The sequence below is a fragment of the Cantharellus anzutake genome (assembly GCF_015039405.1).
Source record: "Cantharellus anzutake strain C23 chromosome Unknown EI90scaffold_133, whole genome shotgun sequence".
Taxonomy (NCBI): domain Eukaryota; kingdom Fungi; phylum Basidiomycota; class Agaricomycetes; order Cantharellales; family Hydnaceae; genus Cantharellus; species Cantharellus anzutake.
Window position 1 is genome coordinate 184,070 of NW_024067083.1, and position 15,505 is coordinate 199,574.

The window sequence follows — 15,505 nt, forward strand, 5'->3', positions numbered from 1 at the left end:
CCAGTCTTGCAAGGGAGTGGATGATCGAATTCCCATCGATTGTGATTGGTGATGTAGTGAGCTGTTAAGGAATTGATGGTAGGTAGTCGGAGACGTCATGACAGGCGGGTCAGCCATGGGTACTTGGCGCTCCTCAATGGAGCGTACTGTGTGCGAGGTCACAACTCATGAGCTGGGTGAGAACTTCGTATAACTGCCATCGGGTACTTGGCGTTCGCAGCGCGAATGTACCAGTAGCGGGTTGATATCATGAGCATGCAATGAGGATTGACTAACAGGGCCTTCAGTGACTTGGTGTTCCCAAAGGGAACATACCGTTGGTGGGGGATTATGATGACTGACGAAGGAGGGAACAGACAGTGGACGAGCAGCTACTTGGCGTTCGCATAGCAAACGTGCCGGCATCACGGGAAAGTGGACCTCAGAGTATTCACGATCTCCAAGATTGTGATATGATGTCGTCTGTCAAGCACTGGGGGGAGAGCGGAGTGATGAAGTCCCATAGGGTACAGATTCTGTAGGATGATACACAGGTCGAGAGTCTTCGACTCGCAACCTCGAGTTCTCATGGCGAGGACCGTTAGAGGACTCGACATAACCAGACTTATAAGACATGTTGTGAGTTGTACAGTCACATGGTTCAGTTGAGTCACAGGATGGGTTGTTACAGAAGATGACACTGTCAGGGCACACCCCACCTGACCCCACGCCACGCCGCCCTACTCTGCTCCCCCGCTATCACTCCCTGTTTCTTCTTCCCCCTTTCCTTCTTTCTTTCTATTTCCGTTCCATGGTCAACTTCCCCTTCTCTACGTATTACTACACACTTAACCCCGCTCCCCCGATCGCCATGCCCGCTGCGTGCATTCCCGCTCACAGAGCGGCACACCTCCGGGATCTCCCACAGAGATACCCAGGGGAGTGCAGCTGTGTGCAGGGATGACGTGGCTCCTCCCACGTGACCCCAACCACATGTATATAATAGCACCTGGGGTGGGAACAGAAGAAGCAGCCTCCTTCTCAACTTCCCACTTCAGGTAAGTACTGTAGCTTCCCCTTTTAATGATAATTCAACTTCCCACTTCAGACTAAGTGGTCAGGGATGCTCACCCCGCAACGGGACCGCCGCTACACATAGCCGACATCTGTCCCATTGAGTCCCTCACGCCGGGACCTCGCCGCTTTCGGAGCTGTCCCTGACAGACACACAAGACAGTTGTAGAGAGTAGTTGTTAGTTAGTGGGAACCGCCTTTGGCGGTTTCCATACAAGACGTGTGACTATCTACAAATGGTAAGGTCGCAGGAAATCCCGCGAAACACAAGTAACCTCAGCCAGCACCAAAACCCCAATGGGGAAAGCTTTGCACGAGGGGGGGGGGAAGGGGTAGAACGAGTAAGGAGGGTAGGGTATCAGGATAGAGGACGAAAGGGAGAAAGAGGGGGGAGTGATAGAGAGGAGAAGTCTTTGACTATGCGACGGATATGGTCATTGGAGACTCCATATCCATAACACTGTAACCTCCAGCCCTCTTCATTGCTTTGGATGATCTTGGACCTGGAGAGCCCACAAATACACCCCATTGAAACTGAAGTGACAGGAGAGTAACGAGATATGTTGTGGGAAATCATGGACACCGCTGACAAGTAACAAACTACAGCAGCCTTCATTCCCTCTTGCGCTTCACTTGCTTCCACCACCACCAAGTGGCACACAACACCCCAATTGCCACCAGAACATTTAGACTGAGCACAACCCCAAATAAATAGAAATGTCCAACTGGTGCACCCAACGGGACATCTTTAGGACGATGATTGTGGGGTGAATGAACATTCATGCTGAGGATACCTAGTTTAAACAGTGGTTCAATCACTCATATAGGCAAAAATCAGGAGGGAAATGTACCAATGACTACCTGCATGCCGTAATCCGCTGTCAGGAGAACACTAAGCTTCCAGAGTGTCGCATCTGCTCGATTCGTAGCCTGAGCGAGGCTCACTCGAAGTCCCAAGAGGTACGTTGGCTGAGAGTGGGTCAATACTCTTTCGTAATACACCAAAGACTGTTGCATTGTCAAAAGATGGTCTGCATATCAGTGGTCCAATGCACCAACGTTTGACTCATCAGTCAGTAAGCTCACCTTGGACGTCATCTAAGTGCGCTCCTAATTCTGCGACAGCCTTGAGCCTTTTCCTCAGTATCCCAAGTGCCTCGATCTTCGGGGCAAGGAGCTTTATGAGGAACGTCACGGTCCGCCTAGTCTGAGACATCCTTGTGAGGGTCTTTGTTCTCGCCAACTTGACAGCACGCCCCTTTGTCATGTGTGCAGAGACAAGCCTCTGCCAAAGTTTCTTGATCCTGTGCACACAAGCGGTCCCAAAAGAGGTGAGGTTACGGCTGACATGGCGAAACAGATATTGCATTATTGAGGATAAACGCCGCCATGCACGATCCCAAGCGGGATGAGGAGGTTGAGAAGTGGGTGGTGTTGAAAGTGACTCCTTCCTTTTCTCGTTAAGATCAAAGACCTCAATCGCTTCGGGCTCAGCCTCACGAGGCGGAGTTGCAACTTGTTGTGTAACCTCGGCATGTTGAAGTGCAGTTTTCCAGTCACAAAGCACTTGATCCTCATCTTGCACTCTGGCGACAAGCCTATCGACATTTTCCACCTCAGAGCCCATGCGCTTGATGACAGGAATGAAAGCATCAACAATGGAATCCATCAAGCCATGGGCGATAAGGTCTACAGAATTGGTTGCATCTCAGTAATACTCAATCAAATGTAACCGGCAGATGCACCTGATGTCATGATTGTGGCATCCATGTGTAATATTTTATTTCTAACTCTATTGACATGTTCCGATAAATCCGAAAAATGGAACTGGCGAGATATTCATCGGTGAGGATGTCGGTGCATATGACTTGGTCTACTCACCGAACAAATCCCTTCTCTAAAGACGGTGATATAAGCATTTGTCACATTAGGAATATCCTCGTATTGAGGTTGACCACCATTGCCTAATGGTTCACGATCCCTCTCAGCCAGATACTTATTTAAATCTAGGCAACGAATAACAACGAAATAATAACCCAAGCGAGGGAAAAACTCTACTTTTTCCTGTGGGTCTTGCTGCAAAATATCTTCTAATGTAAGTGGGTGCAGATGAAGCAGCTGCCGAATGGGAGGTCGTTACGAAGGTCAGAGTTCCTCACGTAAGTTAACTGTAAGGTCGGTTGAGGTTCCGACCTTGGTGTTGACTCCTACTATCCTCAAGCTGTCAGGAATTAGGCAGTATAGAGCTGTAATTTCGACAGGGGAGGAGAAGAGTGAAAACCTGTTTCACCCTTCCCCGCAATTTATATACATTGTTTACATCGAGAAATAAAGAGTAATAAACAATGAATAAAGAAAGCGTGCACAGCACGCATCACCACACATCCATTCCCTACATCCTCCCCCACTAGAACAACCATTGGGTGTTCGAAAATCGAGAAGGAATGATGGGTGGACTTAAACTAAGGCGGATCCTTAGTTCGGTGTCGACGGACATCCTTAAATGGCCTTTGAGGATGTGTATCGGGGGTGGCGAGAATTGGGAATGGAATACATGGCTGCATTGTTTTGCCACCAACAACAGCAGCATATGTAAGAAACGGAAATGTAAAATTTTTTGGTGATTTCCATTTAAAATAAGTGGGGGGAAAGGGGATTGGAGAATGGACGGAAGAGGAAATGGATGGCACGGGAGTGATGGGAGCAGAATGACGCTCGGATCGGCGCTTCTTCCGGCCTCGACGACGACGACGTTTCGATGTTGCTGACACATCAGAGGATGGTGTGGACGCGCTGGACGACAGTGGCGCATCAGTCGATGCCGGCGCCGACACGTTGGACGGTGTTGATGACGGGTGCATCGACTTGGGAGGAGGCGGAGGTTGATGTGGATGTTGAGTCGCAGCCGGCGATGCAACAGCATCAGCGCACGCAGCAGTGCGGCTCGAATCATTGTTGGAGGCCGCACAATCAACTGGATGTTGATGTGCCGAAGGCGTCTCCAAGTTAACATGTCCGGGATTGGACGTTGACGCGACATTGGATGTGGGTTTGGTGAAAAACCCAAGTGGGCAGGGGGATAGAGGTTGTTGGGACATGGAGAGTGTCGAGGGACCTAGGGATTCTGTGGGTAGGGATTTGATGTACCTTTCGCGAGCAAGCGCATACAAGTGCGGCATCAGAGTCGCAACCCACTTGGCATGAATGGAATCCAGCCACTCGAACGTCTCATGACATGACCCAAAGCCAACACCCTTATCCTCGTAACTCCACAGAGCTTGTCGCCGCGCAAACCAAATAATGGCATCAACATACTCGCTGGCAGAGATCAACCATCGCTGGTGATCATCTGCAGCAACCGCGGATTTGAGACCGCTGGCGAGCACGTCTATTTCACTTATAGTCTTATTCTCCACTTCTCTGCGTCTGGGTTTGTCCCAGTACTGAGCCAAGTCTCGCAGCAGAATTCCATTCGAATCGAGATCGCGTCCATCAAGCCAATACATGGCGAGTATAAGTCGCGCACACGCGTGTGAGAATGCGGGATCGAAAAACGCGTGTAAGGAACGCAAGTGAGCGTCTGGAATGCCGCCAACACGTGAATAACGCGCGAGGAGTGTGCTGGCGTGAATGTTTCAGCGTGTGTTGCCAGAAAGCGTGTGTGGACGTGGGAAGCGTGCGAGGAAGACCCAGAAATCCTGAGTGTGAGCCTAGGGAGCTGTGGACACAAAAGAAGTAAGCGAAGTCGATGCAAGCGCGCGTTTTCTAGAACGGCCAAATCAACACAGGTGCGCGTCTGAGAGTCGCGCACGTGTGGATTGCACATGGGAAAGGTTCCAAAGAAGTCTGGAGAGAGGCGCGCGAGTTGTGCGCGAGAATATACCAAAAGAAGTATAAGCGCGCGTACTCGGAGCGCGCGCGGGTGATGTAAACGTGGGAATTTAAGCCTATTATGCCTAAAAAAGTGTAAGGTCGGTTGAGGTTCCGACCTTGGTGTTGACTCCTACTATCCTCAAGCTGTCAGGAATTAGGCAGTATAGAGCTGTAATTTCAACAGGGGAGGAGAAGAGTGAAAACCTGTTTCACCCTTCCCCGCAATTTATATACATTGTTTACATCGAGAAATAAAGAGTAATAAACAATGAATAAAGAAAGTGTGCACAGCACGCATCACCACACATCCATTCCCTACATTAACGTACTGTGCCAAGCATACGCATATCTTCCCAAGTAGGAGATGCCACATCGAGCCACCATGCTTGCTGCCCTGAATTAATTGAGTCGACTTCTGGTTGTAGATGTGGAGTGCTGCTGGAGCGATTCCCTGTGGCAGGTTTTCGAATGCCTCGATTCGGGTTCAAAAAGTTATCCATCCCGATACCCGCACAAATAAGGGGCCTAGAATGGTGACGTTTCGACGAGGGCTTCTCAGCGTGACGTCCTTCGCTCTTCACCGTGGGCACTGGATCCGTTGACGCAGGCGACATTGACTTAGTTAGGGCCACGGTTACTGGGGGCACTGAGCTTCGTGAGCCGACTAGTGGCGACGTAGCTCCGCCCTCAGATGCCTTTTCTCCACATCCGTGGGAAGATTCGGCAGGAGACTGCACAATGGCTGCCGGCAGGGAATTTGCACGTGTAGGCTTGGCTCGATGGAGACAAAATTTCGTTCTAAAGGACTTGTGCTGCTCACGGCGAAGGCTATTAGTATCATGGAGAGCCTGCTCGATACTGGACAATATAAGGGGTAGCGAGGTCGTTTCAATCAGCTGAGAAGCAGAGTCTTGCTGAGGCGCTAGATGGCTACCGGGAACTGAGGACAATATATCTTGAGACGGTACTCCGGGAGCCGTCGGTAGAAGCAGGCTGAATTCCCGCGGGATCCATCGAGCGTTCTCAAGGACTTGGCGTGCGAATGCGCGCTGTGTGTGTAATTCTCGATATTTTACTTCCCATAGAGGCTGCCCGTTAGGGCGCCAAGGGGAAGGGGCGAGGCCCAAGGCATATTATCATACATTTTTCTATACTCAAGTTCCACATGATTCTAAGCTCCCGGATAACACCAACATCATTCGCCAATGCCCGGATTCGCGACTGAACAATCCAAATTCTTCTGAATTGTGACAGTGGTAGACCGTATCACATGAGCCTATTATGCTGCGAGTGATTCCCTATAGAACGTCTGGGTCCATGCCAATTGAACTCCTAACTCCTGGCCGGTTGTGCCCATGAGAGGCCCCTTTCGGGTAGTGAATAGAAGACTTAGTCATATGATATGAACCTTTTCTATACTCAATGTAATCGGTAGTGGAGAAGTTGGTGATCAAGTGATCATGAGACCGGCTCCTCGGCTTGTTGGCCCGACGCATAAACACGTGCCTCTTGAGACTTTGGAGAACCGCGACCTCCCAACAGGTGAGTCGAACCAACGTCCCCTCAATCGGCAAACGCCAGCGAGAGAGTAGGTTGGCGGGTGTTACCACTACACCACCACTCCTCCCCGAATGCGCGCTGTTCTGGATCGATGTTAACGGTAGAGGCGCCGGTGCTGGAACGACGACGTCGTCTAGGAGGCCTTCGCGTGGGTGGTTGAGAGTGTAGAAGAAGTGGTAGAGGATGAGCTAGATGTGGAGGCAGATGGTCGGGCCCAACGAGAGATTGCAAGCTCCACAACGGCAGCGATTGCTCTTGCCACTAATCCGGTGGACGCGGATGAAGAGGACGAATGCCCGCTCGAGGCTGCGTTAGGCGAACGGACGCGTACCATCGCTTCTGGGAGTTGGGGGAGTGCGCCACGGTATATATCGCCTCCAGGGATTTCAGAAGGATTGTCCCGCTGAAGCGGCGTTGAGCCTGAGCGACGAGAGGCGAACCTGGATGTCGCTCCGACGGAAGGGCCGGGAAGGGACTTATTTGACTCCATCGCAATCGATTACGGCTCTGCAGGGGTATGAGCTAGAATTGATCCTATGATTGAGAACGAGCTGATTGATGACCCTGCACGGCACTGGCACTACTAACTAGGTTCGGGCGCAACGCACTTGCCATGCATTAGTGCACAGAGAACCGCAGGTCCACCTAACGTAAAAGCCTTGATGAATAATAACAAATTTTCGGCCAGTTCGACACCGATACTAGGCCTCGAGATGACAAATTGTGCGATCGAAATTGATCGACAGCAATTTGTCATGTCACTTGATCGTGGGAAACATCTTTTGCGAGCAATGGCAGCTCGTTGGCTGAGCCAGTAATTATCGAAACACATGTATGACATCTACTGTATCTAGTCCTCATCCAATAAATTCTGCTGCACGTTTGATACCGCCAGAGCTCTTTGATGTTATCGCTGCAAACTTTCACCAGGGCAACTTTGCGGTCGGGGACCACATCAAGAAAGAGCTCAATCTCAAGCTTGACAAAGGCTAGTGCTGAAGTTTTGAGATGTTGAAACATAGTCCGACGGACTCGATGGTCGGTCCACAGCGTACCAAGAAAAAATTTCAACAAAAATAACTACCATGTGATAAGACCAGGCGAACCTCAGCTAGGCCAAACCATGTTATAGCTTCGCCTTTGGCTTTCTCAAGCTATTCATCTCGTCAATGACCCCCTCAGCCTCTCTCACCATCCTGTCCAACAATTCTTTGCACGTAGGTATGTCCTTTATCAACCCAAGCGTGACGCTAGCACCCCAAATTCCCGCATCGACATCCCCCTCCGTGTAAACTCTCCTTCCACGTTCCCCTCTCACGAGCTCTCTCAGCTCTTCAAATTTGGCTCCACCAGGTCGTCGTTCCAGCCGTACAACTTCTTTGGCAACATTATTCTTATAAACGCGTGAAGTGTTGTTGAGAGTGCGGAAAATGTGAATTGTATCTTGTTCGGTGGACTTGACCATTATTTCTTTGATGTTTTGGTGAATAGGTGCTTCAACGGTTGCCATGAAGCGGGTGCCCATGTTGATACCTGTGTCATTCCCCCGAGTGCCAAGGTCAGTTGAGGATTGGGCACTCTCCTCATTTGCTTACCATCTGCGCCTAGGGAAAGAGCCGCTGCTAAACCCCGTCCGTCTCCGAACCCACCGGAGGCAATATAGGGAACATCCAACTCTTGAGCTGCACGAGCAAGCTTCATATTCGGCCCCGTCAACGAACTGTCGACTCACAATTGTGGAGAAAGGTAGGCTCACCAATAGAACTCCTCCAATATCCTCCTCTCCCGGATGTCCCGCACCTAGATACAGGATCCTCGCATGATGATTCAATCAGAAAATATGATTTTCTTGGTGAACTTACATTCAAACCCGTCAATGGACAAAACGTCCACGCCCATCTTGATGGCGGACTTGGCGTGTCGGATGGTGGTGCACTTGTGCAATACGATCGCTCCATGTTGTTTGAGATATTTGACCATCGGTGCTGGATTATTCCCGGCAGTTTCAAATATCTTTACGCCTAAAGACCGCAGTAAAAACCAAAAAAGACATTTTGAAATTGGGGGAGAATATTCACTGACCTTCTTCAATGGCGGCTCGTGCAAATGCACCGTAATCGGGGGGATTGATAGCGGGGAGAATGGTGATGTTGACACCGAAGGGTTTATCCGTGAGTCTACGCGTTTCCTTGATCGCTTCGCGAAGAGCTTCGGAGTTTGGTTGGGTGACTGGTCAGTATCAAAATTTTAAGATCACGGACGGTGTGAATTTGCGAGGGTGATGGTCATTCGGATAGGTGAGCGCGCGAATTGCGAAGGCGACGGTAATTCAGATAAAGTTAATGGGACGCAAATAAATAAGGGGCTCTCTACAGAATCTTTTGTGTGACGGCGACGTACGCGCAGTAAGGAGACCTAGCCCTCCAGCATTGGACACCGCAGCGACCATCTGTGGTAACCCAACCTTTTCAGGATGCATCAGATATGGTATTGTAACTTGAACGAGTGTACTTTCAAACTCACCCATTGCATGCCTCCTTGAACAACGGGCCTAACACCACCTGAAAACTCAACCGACGCGTTCTTGAAGACAGGCTAGTGTTGCACTTACACAGAAATGCCAAGGATATCGGTCAGTCTCGTGTGTAATACCATGCTGTAGACGCTCTAGTCTATGCCAGGGGAAGTTAAGGGACAGTGGGATTTGGCCATCTTATATGTACATAGTTCTTGCAGGGCAAGCGGGTATCACCCCGGGAACTCGGACAACTCTCAACCGTGATCCCGTGACACGTGGTTCAACTTTCATCTGAAAACTGTGTGGCGCTTCAGCTGGCTCGAACTCGCGTAGGTGGAGAACTCGCAGATTGCGTGCAGCATACCCGTCCGTGCTGCAACCACGTCAATCATTGATAGGTTCGGAGGGAATGTGCAGTTTGCATGGCCACCATCCTCAATGGAAACACCGGATGGGGAAGTCATAGAGAGGCGTGGTGGTCGTCACCCATCAAGAAACTCGGTTCGGCCCTCCCAGTTCCCGGCACAACACATGGCTAGAGCTCCACCATGCGTTTTGCATGCTGAGATAAATGCAGGATATCACGCTCAAAACTGAGATCCCACAGGTACGTGCCACACAGTACTGTTATGCCATTTTATCTCTCTTTCATGACGGATGCCCTCCTCATTACACAGCTCCTCGCCTCCAGGAGGCAAAATGACGTCGGCACTTACGCTTTACATATTTACATATTTACATAGTCATTGCTTTAATATAGCCAGCTAGTTCTCACTCTGGAGACTGAGTCATTATAACAAGATCCTACTTGGCACCTGCCCGGGTATATCAAATCAAAGGCTGCTTTATATGACCAGAACGGTCCGCCAATTTTGGAATATGAACAATTAATTCAGGTCCCTCCTGCCCTTCTTCGGCTTCGACTTCCACCGAAGGATCTTATTAGGTTTACTGGGGCAGAGATCAACTAATGTTGGTTGAATTGTATTATGCATTTCCTAGTATAATAGACGCACTTCATAGCGTAGTTACACTATTACAAGGAGCATATAACGTTGGCTGGCAGCACAAAGCTGGCACTGGTCGAACCGTTCCATGGCTAGGCTAAACTAAGAGAGTGGGAGAACCAATTTGACCCGAGCGGTTCTAGTTTGACGTTGTCGCTGCAATGCAAACCACTTCTGGTTCTGATTCTCAAATAACCGTTTCAAAACCGAACCGTGGAGCGCGCTATCCACAAGAGGCTGCTTCAGCCTACCCTCTCCAGGCCGGACCCTTAAGCCTCCGCGAAACCGCGAAATGGCTGTTCGCCGGGGCCATACTGAGGGGAAAACTGAAGTGAGCCCTTTTTCCGTTTCCCGTTACTTGATTCGTGTGATGCATGATGGTTAATTACTCCATGGAGCAAAACGCTTGAAGCCATGACACTCCAATTTGGGTTTAAAGTAATATATCAGATCACGCTTCAGCCGTATCGTATCTCTTGCTTACAGGGAGAGATGATTGCTGTACTATGTTCACTTTGAACATAGTTGGGGGACACGGTACCGATTCGAGAAGTTCTTCATTCGGTTTTCAGTGGCGGATCAACGTCAGTGATCATTCATTAAAATCTTCTGATCTCTCTAGCGGATGAAAGGAATCAAGTAACACGATTGTCCTGGACGCTGATTCTCCGCTCCCACCTCCTTCATACAGCCCCGTTCCCTTTCTGCTATTTGAGACACCCGTCAACCATTCTCTGACGGAGCAATGCCACTATCCACCACCTCCCTGCCTCCTCCGCCACTAATCCATGGAAGGAACTCCAAGACTTTCTCTTCTCCACCTGTGGATGGTTCACTCACCGTACCCCAATTGATTGACTGGCATGCTGAACACAGCCCTTACCACCCTCTCTTCGTCTTCGATGATGGCCCCAACAAAGTTTGGGTAACTTGGTCTAAAACCCGTATCGCCATCGAAAGAGCGGCGCGTATCGTTCGTGCCCTAAATGTCCCTAGGCATGGCACTGCTAGCAAGAATATTGCTATCCTCGCAGTGACGGACACCGTCTCTTATTTCACGTTGTTCCACGGTATCATGCGTGCAGGGTATGTACCCTTTGCACTTAGCCCTCGCAATTCCCCTTCTGTAATCGCTCATCTACTCACTAACACTGGCACGACCCATGTGTTTGTGAGTGGCGACCCGAACATGCAGGCTCTTTGGGCAGCATCCAAAAAGGCCCTTCCGGGAGGCGGGCAGCCTACGTGTGCCGCGGTTTCCACGCCTTTTTATGATATGCTTTACGAAGAGAAACCGGAAGGGCATTTAATTTCCGCACCCGGTGCCGAGCTTAATACCACCGGAATGTTGTTACATTCATCAGGTATGCATTCATGTCTCGCTCCGCGACCTGCTACGGGCTGACGCATTCGATCCTCAATCCTACGATTTTTTGAAGGTTCTACCGCTTTCCCCAAGCCTATTGCGATCCTCCACCGTTCGATGGTCGAATTTGTCCGGATCCCATCTTATGGTGAATTTGACCTGTGCTCCAACGTCATTGGGGCCGCCACTCTACCAATGTTTCACGCTCTCGGCGCGACGAACTCCATCCAAATGATTGGGTGCGGCGGAATTTTGCTAGTGTTCAAACCTGAACAGACACCCTCCTTCCCTTCACCCGAGAAGGCAATCGACAGCATCATAAATACCCCGGTGGACATTTTGTTCACCATTCCGAGCTTTTTGGTGGTGTGGAGTCTGAAAAAGGAGTGGATTGAGTTGTTGAAACGAGCGAGGATTGTGGTATGTATAAATTTTTCATCTCTGTCGGGCCAGGTTAAAGCTCTCGATTGCCCTTGGCGTCCTCGTTGACGCAATAGACTTACTCCGGTGGTCCGCTCAGCAAAGTCGTAGGAGATAGCCTTGCCGCTTCAGGTGTCTCCATCTACCCTTCCTACGGAACGTGCGATTGTTTCCTACTCTGTTCAACACGTTTGTCATAGCTCTGCGTTTCGTCCCTGGAACTAATTATTTCTTGGTTTCCTGTTCTAGTACCGAAACCGGGGGGGTGAACACGTACATGCCTGCAAAAGTTGATCCTGAAGCATGGGAGTACTGGCGTTTCTCGAGGCACGTCCATGTTTCCTTAAACCCACAAGGGGAAGAGGGCAGTGATACCGTAGAGTTCAGAGCTCTTGTCAGTGGACATTTTCTTGTCCCCCTGTTCGAAGAGCTGACGAGTTGTTGATATTTAGCGTGGCGCGACGCACACGCCCTCTAGGATAAACTCTGAATTCGATGGAGAGCTGGGCCTTTCGACGAACGATTTGTTGTTAGAACATCCAACGAAGAAGGGGTACTACACCGTCTACGGACGTGCAGATGATCAGCTCATGCTGAGCACTGGGGAGAAGGTAACTCGTCGCGTCCCGTTCCTCCATCTGACGTCTTTGGAAATTGTGTTTGGATGCGTGTAGACGAATCCTGGTCCGCTAGAGGCTGTCATCTCCGGAGACTCGCTTGTTCAAGGCCCAGTGATGTTTGGTCGCGGGAAACCACACAACGGAATTATCATCACTCCTGCCCCACACCTCTCCCTCGATATTAACGATAAAGAGAAAGTGGCTGCATATGTAGATGCAATTTGGTGAGCTGCAGCTTCCCTAATAATTGCTATATCTACTGTTACCCTTCATATTTCTAGGCCTTCAGTCCAACTAGCAAATGAACACGCACCATCGCATTCGAGATTATTCAGGGAGGTACGAAATGAACAGCTTCACGGAGTTTCTAAGATCAATTTTTTTTTTACGTGATATTTGTTACCATTCTAGATGATCATTCTTGCCAAACCTGAAAAACCTTTCACCGTCACCGGAAAGGGGTCTATTCGCAAATCCGCCGTTATCAAAGATTATGAAGAAGAGATCGAAGCAGTTTACAAAGTTGTCGAGCAAGGAGCTTCTTCAGAGGCCCGGGTCAAGCCTCCGACCGAATGGACCAAAGAAAGCATGCATACATTTGTGCGAGATGTCATCACCAGCGTAATGGGGAGCAATATTGGGGACAACGAAGATATATTTCAGAATGGGAGCGACTCTCTTCAGGCGACGTTTATGCGGAATTGTATCGTGACGGCTCTTCGTGACACGAAAGCACAGAACATTAAAGGGGAGCTCATCGACACTTCGTTATTTTCTTCCAGTTTGATCTATCAAGCACCTACGATTAACTTACTCGCTGAAGTTCTCTATGGGCTTTTCGATCCTGAGTCAGTTTCAACGGCTGACCTTGCCGAGAACAAGATCGCGGAGCTCCGAACGTTCGTTGATCGATACACGTTGGATCTACCCATTCACAAACCAACGGACCCGGCTCCGGGTCAGGGTAGCGAGGTGATCGTCGTCACCGGAACGACGGGTGCGTTGGGCACTGCGATACTGGCGCAGTTGGCGAGTATGTCGACGGTCGCGAAGGTTTATGGGTTGAACCGGGTCAATTCGAAAAGGGGGAAGACGCTTCGAAAGAGGCAGGAGGAGAGTTTAATCGAGATCCGAGGGCGGTGCTGGGGTCGGGCAGGGTAGAGCTTTACGAGATCAACCCAACTGCTTGGGATCTTGGGTTGGACAGTTATGCGTATGAGATTATTCGGCATACTACGACCACCATTATTCATACAGGTGGGCTGTGGTCCGATTTTGATATGTTAACCCCGTCTTACTGACTTGTTCCCTTCTCAGCCTGGAGTGTGGATTTCAATCTTGCCGTTTCTTCGTTCGAGCCTCTCTTTCAAGGTCTTCGAAACCTCGTTGACCTCTCTCTCTTTCATCCTGTCTTCCGACACCTCCGAAGATCCTCTTTGCGTCCTCCGTCTCTGTGCTTGGCACGCTCACTTCTGACGCTCCCGCCGCGGAAGTACACGTCAATGACCCCCGCACCGTATTGAACGCCGGTGGTTATGGGGAGTCCAAATGGGTTGCAGAACAGATTCTTGCTCGTGTAGCACAGAAGACACCGCTCAAACCGGTCGTCGTGCGCGTTGGACAGCTTAGCGGAGGAAAGAATGGCTCGTGGAATACATCGGAGTGGATCCCCGCTATTGTCAAATCGGGTGAAGTCGTGAAAGCTCTTCCTGCCGTTAATGATGTGAGTCTTTCATTTCCGCCGTTGCCGAGGAGCGCCATGGGCCCTGTCCGTCTGACGTCGGGATCGAAATAACATTAATAGAGAGTATCGTGGCTCCCGATGAGCGCTGCTGCTTCGGCTTTCATTGATTTCCGCAACACTACGAGCGGTCTAGTTCATCTTTCGCATCCTTTCCCTACAACTTGGACTGAGATCTTCTCCCCTAATGCTCTTCGCGTGCCCCTCGTTCCTTATTCCCAGTGGCTTGAACTTCTTGAGAAGGATCTTGCCGATCCGTCGCGCTCCGAAGTTCAAGCTGCGACTGCCAACCCGGCTCTACGTCTTATCGGTATGTTCCGTCCTTTTAAGGATGGTATGCCCGTCACCAAGGCACGGGAGGCTATGGGCGTACCTGTACTTTCTAACGTTAAAGCTGTGAAGGATAGCCCTGCGCTTCGGCGGGAGAACTTGAGGAATCTTGGTAAGGAGGATGCTTTGGGTTGGTTGAGGTATTGGAGGGAGAAGGGATTCGTTACGAGTGAATTGCACTTTGAGGAGGATGGTGCACCACGAGTGGCAGAGAAAGTGCCCATCCATCTAGCAACTGAGCAGGTAACGCCAATAGCCGAGTGTAGTCTCCATGGATAGCGGTTGGGTAGTTATGGGCGGCTACTTACTGGTTTGTTTGACCCTTCCATCATCATGACAATTTGATGTCAACCTTCGGCACAGACATTCCTCTGCAGAACATTTAAAATTCATCCTAATCATGTGGACAACGACGCTGATCCTTAGATACTCCATTCCTTTACTATAATAGTATCTACTGTCCTTTGGCAAGGTTGTACACACTATTTGAGAGTTTTTTACTCATCGGTGGGAGTACTTCAAATGGTTCATCGTTTGTGTATGCTCCGAGGCGTAATTTCCAATTGAGTTGTTGACACAAATTAGTCTCGGCGTCCTCGCGTCGCTTATCCGAGCTAGACATTGCCAGGCAGGACTCCAGCCACTATATATGACTTCGTAATATTAGATAGAGGCTTTGCGTGCTCAGCCTTGCCCTTGTAACACTCGGTCATCGCCCGCGGATATATTTATATTAAATCAAGCCCTCATATGATTGTGGGAGTGGCCCGATCGATTCAGCCAATACAGGCAACAACCTCCTCGTTTCATCGTTGCTTTCAAACTCTTGCTTTCCTCACCTCGCATCATTCGAGATATTGTTCGTCCTGAGCATCTGATTTAATCATGGCATATCAGCAACCCCCGCAACCCCCTCAACCACCACAACAACAATACTCTTCTCAACCTCCTTCGAGTCCGCCTCGTGGTTATGCGTCCCAACAGCCGGGTCCTGGTTTAGTTCATCAGCAGACTCCG

The 15,505-nt window shown here is 49.9% G+C and overlaps 4 protein-coding genes across 4 annotated transcripts; 1 reads left to right on the forward strand and 3 right to left on the reverse strand.

The window, feature by feature from the left end:
• Positions 1-1,665: 1,665 nt before the first annotated feature.
• On the reverse strand, positions 1,666-4,559 carry EI90DRAFT_3159167 (uncharacterized protein; the record flags this gene model as incomplete). The annotated part of the gene is made up of 6 exons (XM_039066222.1): positions 1,666-1,847; positions 1,905-2,084; positions 2,140-2,742; positions 2,799-2,880; positions 2,935-3,171; positions 3,549-4,559. The coding sequence occupies 6 exons, from the start codon at positions 4,557-4,559 to the stop codon at positions 1,666-1,668; spliced, it is 2,295 nt and encodes a 764-aa protein (XP_038908859.1).
• A 2,060-nt stretch (positions 4,560-6,619) lies between these two features.
• EI90DRAFT_3135246 (uncharacterized protein) lies at positions 6,620-6,976 on the reverse strand (the record flags this gene model as incomplete). The annotated part of the gene is made up of 1 exon (XM_039064718.1): positions 6,620-6,976. The coding sequence occupies one exon, from the start codon at positions 6,974-6,976 to the stop codon at positions 6,620-6,622; it is 357 nt and encodes a 118-aa protein (XP_038908860.1).
• A 523-nt stretch (positions 6,977-7,499) lies between these two features.
• On the reverse strand, positions 7,500-8,941 carry EI90DRAFT_3088294 (inosine monophosphate dehydrogenase). Its single transcript, XM_039062264.1, has 6 exons — positions 8,887-8,941; positions 8,569-8,715; positions 8,349-8,507; positions 8,243-8,286; positions 8,082-8,181; positions 7,500-8,019 (listed from the first exon to the last, which is right to left on the reverse strand). The coding sequence occupies exons 1-6, from the start codon at positions 8,933-8,935 to the stop codon at positions 7,613-7,615; spliced, it is 906 nt and encodes a 301-aa protein (XP_038908861.1). The 5' UTR covers positions 8,936-8,941; the 3' UTR covers positions 7,500-7,612.
• Positions 8,942-10,756: 1,815 nt separating this feature from the next.
• On the forward strand, positions 10,757-14,767 carry EI90DRAFT_3021935 (uncharacterized protein; the record flags this gene model as incomplete). Its single annotated transcript, XM_039057724.1, has 14 exons — positions 10,757-11,097; positions 11,119-11,182; positions 11,207-11,375; positions 11,451-11,797; positions 11,875-11,957; positions 12,047-12,191; positions 12,250-12,408; positions 12,472-12,641; positions 12,699-12,756; positions 12,829-13,414; positions 13,444-13,674; positions 13,735-13,826; positions 13,847-14,140; positions 14,222-14,767. The coding sequence occupies 14 exons, from the start codon at positions 10,757-10,759 to the stop codon at positions 14,765-14,767; spliced, it is 3,285 nt and encodes a 1,094-aa protein (XP_038908862.1).
• Positions 14,768-15,505: the final 738 nt, after the last annotated feature.

Bases quoted from the DNA above. Each gene is read 5' to 3' on its own strand.
- EI90DRAFT_3088294 (XM_039062264.1), bottom strand. From the start codon at position 8,935: ATGGTCGCTGCGGTGTCCAATGCTGGAGGGCTAGGTCTCCTTACTGCG. The intron at 8,287-8,348 runs GTAAGTTCACCA...TCCTGTATCTAG, and splicing joins GTCCATTGACGGGTTTGAAT to GTGCGGGACATCCGGGAGAG. The intron at 8,020-8,081 runs GTAAGCAAATGA...GGAATGACACAG, and splicing joins TCTTTCCCTAGGCGCAGATG to GTATCAACATGGGCACCCGC.